At 38.6% G+C, this 13,043-nt stretch overlaps 2 protein-coding genes and 1 long non-coding RNA gene across 3 annotated transcripts in view; 2 read left to right on the forward strand and 1 right to left on the reverse strand.

Annotated features, from left to right (window-relative positions):
• Positions 1 to 13,043, reverse strand: part of kiaa0930 — a 504,210-nt gene that overhangs the window by 346,578 nt on the left and 144,589 nt on the right. The window lies entirely within an intron of this gene.
• LOC311039898 lies at positions 3,815 to 4,839 on the forward strand. The gene is made up of 3 exons (XR_014600215.1): positions 3,815 to 3,874; positions 4,544 to 4,619; positions 4,762 to 4,839. It is a non-coding gene; the product is annotated as an uncharacterized lncRNA (long non-coding RNA).
• On the forward strand, positions 4,874 to 12,614 carry LOC311040082 (uncharacterized protein; the record flags this gene model as incomplete). The annotated part of the gene is made up of 9 exons (XM_084050154.1): positions 4,874 to 4,981; positions 5,369 to 5,478; positions 5,643 to 5,761; positions 6,065 to 6,196; positions 6,808 to 6,936; positions 7,185 to 7,321; positions 7,972 to 8,114; positions 8,416 to 8,529; positions 12,571 to 12,614. The coding sequence occupies exons 1-9, from the start codon at positions 4,878 to 4,880 to the stop codon at positions 12,612 to 12,614; spliced, it is 1,032 nt and encodes a 343-aa protein (XP_083906280.1). The 5' UTR covers positions 4,874 to 4,877.

The raw sequence follows: 13,043 nt of genomic DNA on the forward strand, positions 1-13,043 counted from the left end.
TGATTGTGAAGCATTTGTTTGAAAAGAACACTAACACTTGTTTCCCTGTTTTTCAGAAGCCGTCCAGCACTGACATTTTTTTTTGCCTTTAACCTTTTTCTACTTTTCAGGAATGTTCTTTGTGAATAATTGTCATATTTCTAAGATAATTGCATTCCATTTATGTTGTGGCTCGTGAACCGGTAGTACCCAATTTCTATAACACAATATTGGCCATCCCTGAATTTAATAACAAACTCACACATGAAATAATCAATTCTAACAAATGCATAACAAACTATTTTGGATTGTATACTGCCTTTTCATGACCCACTACCTTATATTTACATGTGCATGTTGTAAATGTTTAACTCACCATTTGTTTTTAGGGCTGTAAGACTGTAACACTTATTAGGACTAAATTATTTTTTAATTCATTTTGACAAAAAATTGAATTTTATTTAAACAGCCAATATACACTTATTAAAATAGGACTTCATTTCTTAATTAAACTAATAAATGTAATCCCAAAATAATTATGGAAAATGTTACACATTGATTCATTGATAAATACAAAATTAGATATCTACAAAATACACTTTGAGATAATTAACTTAATCAATATAGTTGCAGCCCTACAATTTGTACCTATTTTTCAGAATGTTACTTGTTGTTTAATAATATATTAACTCATATACTGCCTAGAACGACTAAAACGACTTCTGTCCTTAAGCCATGCCTGCCAAGAACGACTAAAACGACTTTTTAAAAAAATTAAAAATATATATTTTTTTTTTTTTTTACCCAAAGACCAAGGAGATATGATTTTTCGAAGATATAGACTCCCATCCACTTCCTTGTTAACTTAAAACTTAAAAATTCTGTATCTCGGCTCCTGAGTACTTTGTTTTTTTCAATGAAAAATATGGCAGTGTTCAAACGCGGCCAGAAATAATTCTGGCAGTGAATGAGTTAATATATTTACCAGGAGCTTGCTTGATCCCCTTTTTTAACAAATGGGTCGGTGCAAGAATTTTTTCCCCGTGCACTCCTAAATTGGCTGAAATAGGAGGCGGGTTTTTTGCTTCACCCTGGAAAATATTGAATTTACTTAAACGTTAGAATATAATTTTGGATAATAACAGTAATAGTAGTAATAATAATCATTATAGCATCAACAATATATCTGTCAATAATAAACTGTTTACAGGCATTGTAATAGTTACCATAATATATAATTGTATAATTATCACTAATAACTATAATTAACCTATATATAGAATCATAAAATATAACCATACTATTATTACATATATAATCATAACAACAACTATAATAACAATAATTGATAGGACATTATACCAAATATATTGATGGTGTTGCTTACAGTAAAGGTACCAATAATACAATTGTGTTAATAAATACTTTAAACTATATCTGCTCTGCTTTGTCTCTACTTATTATTCTTTTTACCATGTGGTTGAAAAGTGAATCTATATGTTTGGTAATGTATTTAGTCACATGTATTTAACATTTACAATGAATACAGATGTGTGTGTTTTTCTTTTTTTGGAATTACTATTCACGATCAGAAGGTTTCTTCACTACTAAAGCTGAACAAAAAGTGAAACTTTGGAATGCAACCTCTCATTAATGCCTAAGCCCATACACATATGAACATAATACACAAACGTTGTTTGTTTAACTGACAATAATTTTTGCCTTCTACAATCTGGTGTTTTAATTTATTTGACCAACTTATCCACTTAACGGTTTGATCCATGCAAGAGTCAAAGCTTGTAATTGAAAGTGTTGTCAGACTATAATCTCTGCCTGCTGGACAAAATGGACTTCAATCCCTCTACTGTGTGTAAAACTGTGAAGCAATCTACATGGACATTAGAGCTTAACCAAAACTCCTGCCTGGTGATGACAAGTCTGTCACAATGTAGGCTAAACAATAGTTTTTCATTGTGGTATTGACGCCATTCAGTAACATTGATGTGCCTGATATGCTGGGGAGTATCTATTTTACAATATACAAAATGGTATGGCTTCAACCCAGCTACTAGCCAGCTGGTCGACATGTATCGTAATGGTTCCACATGTATTATATGGTGAGACATTCCCAAGTACATTACAAGGTATTTAATATCTATTATCAGGCTGGGGGAAAATAGGTGCTGAATCTTATACTCACAAAACATGACATCATAATATAAGGAAAACGTGAAATGTCTTCTGAGTATTTACAACTTGTTTGCAAATAGCAGATATGCCATTTACTCTATATACACAGGGTATTGTCTCCTCAATATCTCAGATCAGAACAATAAGGTAAAAAAAAAAAAGGCAAGTTTGCTTTAACAATAATTTATTTTGAGATCTTCAACACCACTGGAGACTGGACTGTGAACTATGTGACGATGGATTCCTTGGACCCCCATGGCCGCAACCCAGAACTCTGCGTCGGCGCAACCACACTTTGCAATTGCCCTGAATTGTGAAAATTCTAGTTCAGTCTTATGCTAGATGTGCTCCTGTTTCTGCTCAACATTGTAACAGGGCCTTTTATTTATATGGTATATATTTTACCACGAATGTTCGTATTTTACCACGAATGTTCCATTTTCGTATGAAAATCTTGTACATATTGTGTGTCTTGTGACGATTGGGTCCAATATTTAGTTCAGTAACCATGGAGCTAAGGAATGGTTCAGAAGCTGTGTTCACGTTCACAAAATGAATATTGGAATTGGTCTATTTGTTCTATTTGATGCCTCTTTGTTATGCATCTTTTGGGAGGCCAAATACAGGCTTATATTTTTGTAACTGTCATTATTCGACTGTTCTCTTGGGATAAAAAAAACGAAAACAAAACAAAACAATTAAACGTCAACGGTATAGTTTGAATTAACGGCTTAAACGTAAACGTCTGGGGGGTGACAGATACATTTTTTACACCCACCCTTTGTTATTGTGGTCCAAGTGAAGACGATGATTACTTTTAATTGAAAGTCATGTGTAATAATTAAAAGTAACTTCCCCTACACTGTCTATGAATTGACCTTCCTTCTCTCCGTGTCTTCCGGGTTGCAGTTGGAGGTTCTTCACCTGCTGTCTCCAGAACAGAAGGCCGAGCTGCTACTGAGGCCTGAGGTTGCAGGCCTGGACAACGGGACCCTCAGCCTGATCTTCCACAGCTTGATGACCGGTGGTCCTGGGCCCACCCCCACCTCCACCCCCGGATACACATACACCTCACATAGCCCCTACTCACCACCACCACCACCACCACCACCACATAATAGCTTCAGAGAGGTTGCATAGCTTTAAATATTATACATTTCTTTCATCCAATTAAACTTTTACCAGATTGTTGATGGTAATCTTCATAACCTTAAACAATATTATTTTGTTCTTTTTGAAACACTTGCAGGTGGTGAATGGGTTGATGGGAGCTTTCAGACCTGTTGGGAGCCTCGTCAGTGAGTTTGTGTCTCTCACACGTGAGGTACATACAGCGTACATACATATACTATATGCATATATGAGAAGCCAATTACTTGTTTTTATATGACTAGTTTATTATGGTTATGCATATTACATCTGCTAACCTGACATGACCCTGACATTCCTATCTATCTGTTGCTCTCCAGAGAAATGTATCCGAGATCGGAAGCATGACTCTGACCCAGACCCTGCTGAACTGGACCCTAGCTGAGCTGGCTGGCATGTACACGCCACATAATACGTCCATAGCCCAACCAATGGAAGAGTTTGATGTGACAAATGTGGAGGATTGGTTCAACCATGTTGTACCGCCACTATTACAGAGATTCTTACCCCATGGGCAACTCCCTGACCAAATCAAGTATGCCTTCCACCAAGTGTTGTAAGTACAATTCATATTCTTTCATACAGTGAGTAGATGCATGTACAGTCCAGCGTCCATGTCTTTCCAATTATGTTGTGCAGGCTAGTCTTGACCAAAGTCACAGATTTTCCTGGATGAGCCGAACTAGTTTAATTAAGAGTGCCGGTGGTGTTAGTGGACTTCTGTTTCCTTTCACATTCAACACAACACAACACAAAATAATGGAAATCAACAAAAGGGCAACGTTTATTTATGGATTAACTCAAAATGTTTCTTTGAATATTACATGCGAGATAGCAAATATTGAGTGAGTAATAACTGGAATTGTTGATTGTAACCTTAAACAAGTGACCTAAGCAAGGCAGGACACAAAGATTACAAAAGGAAAGACAAACACAAGCCCTTTACTAAGATGTGAACACAGGGTAGGTGGCTGAACAAAGTTAAAATTATTAAAGGGAACTTAAATACAAACCGACACAAGGAATTTGTCACTTTGTGATAGTGAACCTAACAAGACAAAGGTCAACAATGTCCTACTTTTGGAGTAACAAAGGTCAGCCTCTGGGCACCCTCTGGTGACCATCCAGAAATATTGCAGGTTATGTCCTTTGTAAGTCCCTTGTTTCGTCCACTGTCCATTATCTATGAATATGATGCTGATTATTGTGCTTGCTTGTTGAACAGCTATTTGGACATGGGCAATGACACCACTGAGGTCCAGGACACTTGCAGCATCACCCTTGAAGAAAGATCATGTGGCGTGAGAAGGCTTTATTAATTGTTTCTGAATTTCTTTAATTTAAATGTATTACACAAAGGATTCCAAATTCTATTCTAGATGTCGTCGGATAGGAAAGTCATGCCTGTACATCCATTATCCTTCTCCCCATCTCTTCTACCAGCTTACCAACGCAGTGGAAAATGTGGCCCGTTTCATGCACTGTGCTGCCCGTAGCAACCTCACTATGTCAGAGTCGATGATACCCAGGAGAACCTGGAGGACCCAGACTTCATCAGGATGTGGTTCCAGATCAAACTGCTGCCTCTGCTGCCTACAGTTCCCATAAGCCTCCTCGACTGCCTCAGCTTTAAGAACTTCACCTGTCCTGTTTACCAAGCCCTGTGAGTTGTCCCGTTTATAAAGGGAATGCTATCTTCTCTAGAACATAACTGTTTCCCAAACATTTTCAGCTTGAGACCTGAAAGATACATTTGGTGACTTCCTGGGACCTAAACTTTTAAGAAAAATCATTATGAATTATAAAGTATGCATATTTAAAAAATGTATTTCTTAAAATCTTCTGAAAATCTTTTGTATTCCTTTTCCTTTTCTTTAATTTCTGAAAATCTGTTGATTTAAAAAACTTTACCTTACTTTAATTCATAAAACCTGGTCTGTGACCCAAAAATGGGTCAAGAGTAAGACCCTACGTTTGGAAAACACTTATAGTCGAAATACACAAAATAGTCCCGGAATAATGATACATTTCTTTGCATTGCTGGGTCCAGAGTAAAAGACCTGAGTCATCATATGCGTCTCATGGATCCTGATCACAACCACAGCCCAGTGATGTACGAACACTTCATCCATTCCTTCTTGCTACATCACAACACGTCCGGTAAGTGAACCAAGTAGCCATAGCTAGAGACAAGCTCAGAGGACCATTTGTCTGCAGATGTACAGGAATTTCTGTTGCTTTCAGGGTACATTTTTGAGTAAAACATTACTCTATTCTAATACTATACTATTATAGCCTACACTGACTTGTGTATTTATCTTCAGATCCTCAGTGTGTCTCCTCATCCAGCCATAGTGCAGAATGGCTGGAGGAGAACTTTGGATTCTTCTCCATGTTCGCCCCCATCACAGACTTCTATGACCTCAACCGTGACTTCTCTGGAGTGAGTGTGGATAATCTGAACATTTTTACTGAAAACATTGATTTGATTGTTTGTACTTGACACTACAATTTCAGTAACTTAATAACCTTTCAACCTGGCGTATATTTTGGGCATGTCATCACAGGATTGCAAGATTTTCAAAAACGTAATAGCTGATTTGCGAGTGTGACATTATAATTCGATTACGTATAAAATAGGGCTTCAGTGGTTAAATCTCATATCCTGCCCTCTCCCATAATGTCCTGTCTGTCTGTCTCTTGTCTTAAACGTGTCCAGATTCTACACCTCCTGACTCCGAAGCAGACTGCAGAGATGCTGCTGGTGCCTACTCCTCCAGAGAAAGACGTCATCATCCATGCAGTGTTTGACCATCTGACACAGTCTCAAGGAGACTTTCCTGAGTTCCTGCACCACCTGGTTCTGCTCGCTAGAGAGGTAACCTCATCTGTAGAGCGTCTTATGACAGCTTAAAAAACGTACAGCAAAATATAATAGTAATTATAATAATAATAATTATTATTATAATGCATGGACTTTTATCCACCCTGTGATGTCTACCAAGTCATGTGAGTGTGTTGTGATGATGTTAAATGGCTTACATTTTAAAGGGGCTACACCATGAATGTAAAAAAATATATATTATATATAAATATTGCCCGCCAACAACCCCGTGGTCAACAATTGGTATTTTCTTGTGCGCCTGGCGTATTTCATCCAATTAAATGATAACTTCATGAAGACATTTGGAAAGTCTGTTTCCAATGTATTTTGCATTGTATTCTTGCATGTGAGGCTGTTGTCCTTTTACCATAATATTTAATATTGTCTGACCACATTACCACCAAGATAATATTTAATATTGTCTGACCACATTACCACCAAGATAAAAGTCTTGTAAATGTATTGCATGAATGAACAGGTATCGCAAATAAAGTGATTCCAGTTGCATTTCTGATCTGGTGTCCCGTCTAATATGTCTCTATCCACTAATATGTCTCTATCCACAACGTCAGGCCTATGTCAGTGAGTCGTTCATCCCAGAAGAGAAAGTCCAGGAGCTGGGGCCTGCGTCACGCAACGCCACTACTGATGACATCAGCATGTGGAACATCACGGAGATTGACACACTGTGTTCTTTAATGGACTCTTCAGATGGGGAGTGGGATTCAGCTCTGGTAAGTATACAAATGATCTTTCATTGATTGATGGTGTTATTGACAAAAATGCATGGGAAGGCAGTGGCTCAGGAGGTAGAGCGTCTGTCTGTCTGTCTGTCTGGCTGGCTGGCTGGCAGGCAGTGTAATCAGTGTAGAAGTGAGAAAACATAATGCGTTGTGATTATATTTACACGTTTTTGCATGTGTGTTCGTAAATGTGTGCAGTACATGTATATGGCACTAACACATTTTTTGTCACCATCAAGGCCAAGGCCATCATTTCCAAGTATCTGACTAAGGCGGGCAACAGTCTTGGCAGTGCAGAGCTCAGTTGTGTCAAGGGACCCAACCTGTGTTCCCTGGATACCAGTGTCCTACAGACCATCTCAGAGGACACCCTCAGGTGAGGGGTGTTGGGGAGGGAGCCAGTAGTATCGTAAATCATGTTTACTTTAGTATTTCTTCACTACTTGCACACACTTGAACATCGACATTAATGCAAAAAAATATTATTATAAAAAATGAATTGGGAATATTTGTGGGCTTTATTGACAGTGTATAGTAGAGCGAGACAGGAAACAGGGAGAGAGAGATGGGGAATGACATGCAGCAAAGGTTGTCGGGACTGGGATTCAAACTCGCGACACTCTGTCAGACTGTATTAGAGCCTATATATGGTATGCGCCTGGACCGCTAGGCCAACGGGCGCCCCACCCAAAACTATTTTTAACCTAATTAACCCTGGCATCCGTATTTTGGGCTGGCAAAAATAAGAATCAATTATTATTTTATAGAAATAAAAGTCCTAATAATAATAATTCACGCATTTTCACAAATAAAAAAGAAAGTAGTAAAATTAGCATACATTTCTACAAGCAACATCGTACAACAAATTATAAAAGAGTGATGTGTGTGATTCCATGACATATTAGCCAAAAGGTAAATAAGATATGTAAGGGACTGAATTTTAGAGACTGAATAAATTACATTTGTGGTTGAAAATGTGGTAGCACTCTTTTGAGATGTGTGCTGTGTGTCTCCTGGTGTTTCCAGTAATTCCAGTTTGCTGGTAGTGTCCAGCTGTACGCTGGAGAAGAAGAAAGTGCTCTTTAACATCGCAGAAAAAGCCTTCTCTGGACTCAGCCGCACTACAGCTATCAGCACTACCAGCTTCCAGAATACAGAGCCATTTTTGGGTAAGCAAGCATTCATTCACATGTACATGCGTACAAACACATACTGTATATTGCAGTGGTTCTCAAACATTTCCATGTCAAGGACCCCAAGTTCATACACAACTGTCTGTACTGTACTGTATACCAGTGGTAATAGCCTAACTCAAACATCCTCACAATGTCTCAAATTTCTCACGCACGCACGCGCACGCACGCGCGCGCACACACACACACACACACACACACACACACACACACACACACACACACACACACACACTTTAGAGATGGATAAATTCAGTATTTTCTTTATGACCTGTAGGTGGTGCATCCCTTTCCTATGTGAGAAGTGCCGCTGCCTCCAATGTCAACATGGACCTGGATACCTGCGTCAATCTGGACCCGAGTGTTGTACAGGTTAGTGGCGTGTGCGTGCGTACGTGCGTGCGGCCTTGTGGTTGTACATCTGGGAAAGGCAAGTGGTTAATGTATGTTTTTATAATATAATAATTTATATCTACAATAACTAGTAACTAAAGTTTTCAAATAATTGTAGTTGAGTAACAGTACAATATTTGCTTCTGAGATGTAAGTAAAAGTATAGACAATTGGAAATACTCCAGTAAAGTAAAAGTACCTTCTAATTGTACTTACAATGCTGCGAAGTCCAGAGCTTGATGAATGTTAGGGACCAAAAAAAAAGTCACTACCAATCAACTTTAAATTGCCTGAAACGTACTCCTAACAGGTTTTTGGGGGATTTTTTTTTTTTTGACACAATGGTGTCACTACCGAAACGAAAAAAAAATTACTAAGTCCAGAGCTCGATGAATGTTAGGGACCAAAAAAAAAGTCTCTACCAATCAACTTTAAATTGCCTGAAACGTACTCCTAACAGGTTTTTGGGGGAACAATTTTTTTTTTGGCCTCCACACTTAGTGATTTTTTCGGATTTAACTTCGTTTCGGTAGTGACACAATGGTGTCACTACCGAAACGGAAAAAAAATGACTAAGTCCAGAGCTCGATGAATGTTAGGGACCAAAAAAAAAGTCACTACCAATCAACTTTAAATTGCCTGAAACGTACTCCTAACAGGTTTTTGGGGGAATATTTTTTTTTTGACACAATGGTGTCACTACCGAAACGAAAAATTTTCTCTCTCTTTAACATTGCAGAAAAAGCCTTCTCTGGACTCAGCCGCACTACAGCTATCAGCACTACCAGCTTCCAGAATACAGAGCCATTTTTGGGTAAGCAAGCATTCATTCACATGTACATGCGTACAAACACATACTGTATATTGCAGTGGTTCTCAAACATTTCCATGTCAAGGACCCCAAGTTCATACACAACTGTCGGTAGCACTTTACAATAATGACCCGTTATAAAGCATTTATAAACGTTTATAAGTAGTTTGTAAACTATTAACAAATCACTAACAACCTGTTTGTTGACATTCGTAAATGATTACTAAAACCTTTATAACTACAGTTACAAATCATTTGTAAAGTATTAGTAAGTAGTGAACTATTCATGAATAAGCCATTTATATACATCTGTAAAAGATTATTAAATCATTTGTAACAACCTATTCTAAAGCATTTATAAACGTTTATAAGCAGTTTGTAGACTATTAACAAATCATTAACAACCTGTTTATTGACATTCGTAAATGATTACTAAAACCTTTATAACTACGGTTACAAATCATCTATAAAGGTATTAGTAACTATTCATGAATAAGCCATGTATAATACATCTGTAAATGATTATTAAATCATTTGTAACTGATGTTACATAATATATACAAGCTATTGGTAGCTTGTTCATGTTTAACATATGCTTTGTTAAACATTCCTAAAGTATCTATAAATCCGTAGTACATGTTATTATGTGCCCTATAGTAAAGTGAAGACAGTTCATCATTTACAACTGTCTGTTAATGTGTTTGTTCATGTTTAACATGCTTTGTAAAACATTCCTAAAATATCTATAAATCCTTTGTACATGTTATTATGTGCCCTACAGTAAAGTGAAGACAGTTCATCATTTATGACTGTCTGTTAATGTGGACTTTCTCCTTACCTGTTGCAAACTACCTGGCTTTCATGAATGCAGACACCAAACAATTACTAGAATTATCATTCATGTTAAGCAAATGATGCGTAAGACATTCGTAAAGAGTATGTAAACCATTTGTGGTGTTAGGGACCAAAAAAGTCACTACAAAGTACTACCAATCAACTCTAAATTGCCTGAAACGTACTCCTAACAGGTTTTTGGGGGGACGATTTTGGCCTCCACACTTAGTGATTATTTCGGATTTAACTTTCGTTTCGGGGGTGACCAACTTTCTTTTCGGTAGTTTGATTACAAAATGTAAGTTGTGTAAAAAATAATCTGACTATACTAAGTTGTTATTTGTTTGTTTAAGTCAGGCTATACTCTACTCAGAGTCATAAGTTTACAAAATGTACTAAAGTACAGTGAACGTCTGTGCGGTTTGTCTTCCTCACTGAAAATAACGTACATGTAAACTGATGTCATGTGCAGTTGGGGTGAAGAAACACAACCATTTCACTCCTAATAATACCTATTTGATTTGACATCCTGACTTGCTGCTGTAGCTGAGGCTTGAACCTGTTACCTGCGGCTCACTAGTCAGTGACTCTATCCATTCACCTACAGCTGTTTCCTTGGAATCTGTGGTTCTGAAACGTTTTCTTGTCAACCCCCCAAATTGACATGTATTTGGGCAGTGGACCCCAATGTGAAAAGATGTAGTGTCAGGGCCCCCCATGAAAAAGATTTATATTTATGCTGTAACACATTTTTTAAAAGTTATTTGTCTTGTTTGTTGTTCAAGTCAAAGCACCAGGAAGGCTGTACTTGTCAGCCATCTGTTAGCTCAATGGGTTGAGACGCAGTATTCATGATCCAGAGGCCATGAGTTCAAATCCCATTGATGTCTTTCCTATGATTCTTTCCTTTGCAGACTGGCTTCCAGAAGATCAACTGAAAACTACCAGGAAGGCTATATTTGTCATCCAACTGTTAGCTCAATGGGTTGAGACGCAGTATACATGATCCAGAGGCCATGAGTTCAAATCCCATTGATGTCTTTCCTATGATTCTTTCCTTTGCAGACTGGCTTCCAGAAGATCAACTGAAAACTACCAGGAAGGCTGTACTTGTCAGCCATCTGTTAGCTCAATGGGTTGAGACGCAGTATTCATGATCCAGAGGCCATGAGTTCAAATCCCATTGATGTCTTTCCTATGATTCTTTCCTTTGCAGACTGGCTTCCAGAAGATAAACTGAAAACTACCAGGAAGGCTGTACTTGTCAGCCATCTGTTAGCTCAATGGGTTGAGACGCAGTATACATGATCCAGAGGCCATGAGTTCAAATCCCACTGAGGTCTTTCCTGTGATGCTTTCCTTTGCAGACTGGCTTCCAGAAGATCAAGTTAAAACCACCAGGAAACCTGTAACTCTCAGCCAACAGCATAGCTCAACTGGTAGAGCGTCTGTCCAATAACATGACTTGACTTGACTTTAGTGGGTTCGATTCCCACTCAAGTCAAGTGTCCCCGGTAACTTGGGACAACCGATAAATTGACTGATATCCTTTGTGATGCTTCCTTTGCAGACTAACTTCTAGAAAAACAAGTCAAAAGCACCAGGAAACCTGTAACTCTCAACCAACAGCATAGCTCAACTGGTAGAGCGTCTGTCCAATAACATGACTTGACTTGACTTGAGTGGGTTCGATTCCCACTCGAGTCAAGTCTCTGTCCAATAACATGACTTGACTTGACTTTAGTGGGTTCGATTCCCACTCGAGTCAAGTGTCCCTGGTAACTTGGGACAACCGATAAATTGACTGATATCCTTTGTGATGCTTCCTTTGCAGACTAACTTCTAGAAAAACAAGTCAAAAGCACCAGGAAACCTGTAACTCTCAACCAACAGCATAGCTCAACTGGTAGAGCGTCTGTCCAATAACATGACTTGACTTGACTTGAGTGGGAATCGAACCCACTAAAGTCAAGTCAAGTCATGTTATTGGACAGAGACTTGACTTGAGTGGGAATCGAACCCACTAAAGTCAAGTCATGTTATTGGACAGAGACTTGACTCGAGTGGGAATCGAACCCACTCAAGTCAAGTCAAGTCATGTTATTGGACAGACGCTCTACCAGTTGAGCTATGCTGTTGGTTGAGAGTTACAGGTTTCCTGGTGCTTTTGACTTGTTTTTCTAGAAGTTAGTCTGCAAAGGAAGCATCACAAAGGATATCAGTCAATTTATCGGTTGTCCCAAGTTACCGGGGACACTTGACTCGAGTGGGAATCGAACCCACTAAAGTCAAGTCAAGTCATGTTATTGGACAGACGCTCTACCAGTTGAGCTATGCTGTTAGCTGAGAGTTACAGGTTTCCTGGTGTTTTTAACTTGATCTTCTGGAAGCCAGTCTGCAAAGGAAAGCATCACAGGAAAGACCTCAGTGGGATTTGAACTCATGGCCTCTGGATCATGTATACTGCGTCTCAACCCATTGAGCTAACAGATGGCTGACAAGTACAGCCTTCCTGGTAGTTTTCAGTTTATCTTCTGGAAGCCAGTCTGCAAAGGAAAGAATCATAGGAAAGACATCAATGGGATTTGAACTCATGGCCTCTGGATCATGAATACTGCGTCTCAACCCATTGAGCTAACAGATGGCTGACAAGTACAGCCTTCCTGATAGTTTTCAGTTGATCTTCTGGAAGCCAGTCTGCAAAGGAAAGAATCATAGGAAAGACATCAATGGGATCTGAACTCATGGCCTCTGGATCATGAATACTGCGTCTCAACCCATTGAGCTAACAGATGGCTGACAAGTACAGCCTTCCTTGTGCTTTGACTTGAACAACAAACAAGACAAATAACTTTAAAAAAAATGTG

Source organism: Gymnoscopelus microlampas, assembly GCF_963454915.1.
Source record: "Gymnoscopelus microlampas genome assembly, chromosome: 23".
Lineage (NCBI taxonomy): Eukaryota > Metazoa > Chordata > Actinopteri > Myctophiformes > Myctophidae > Gymnoscopelus > Gymnoscopelus microlampas.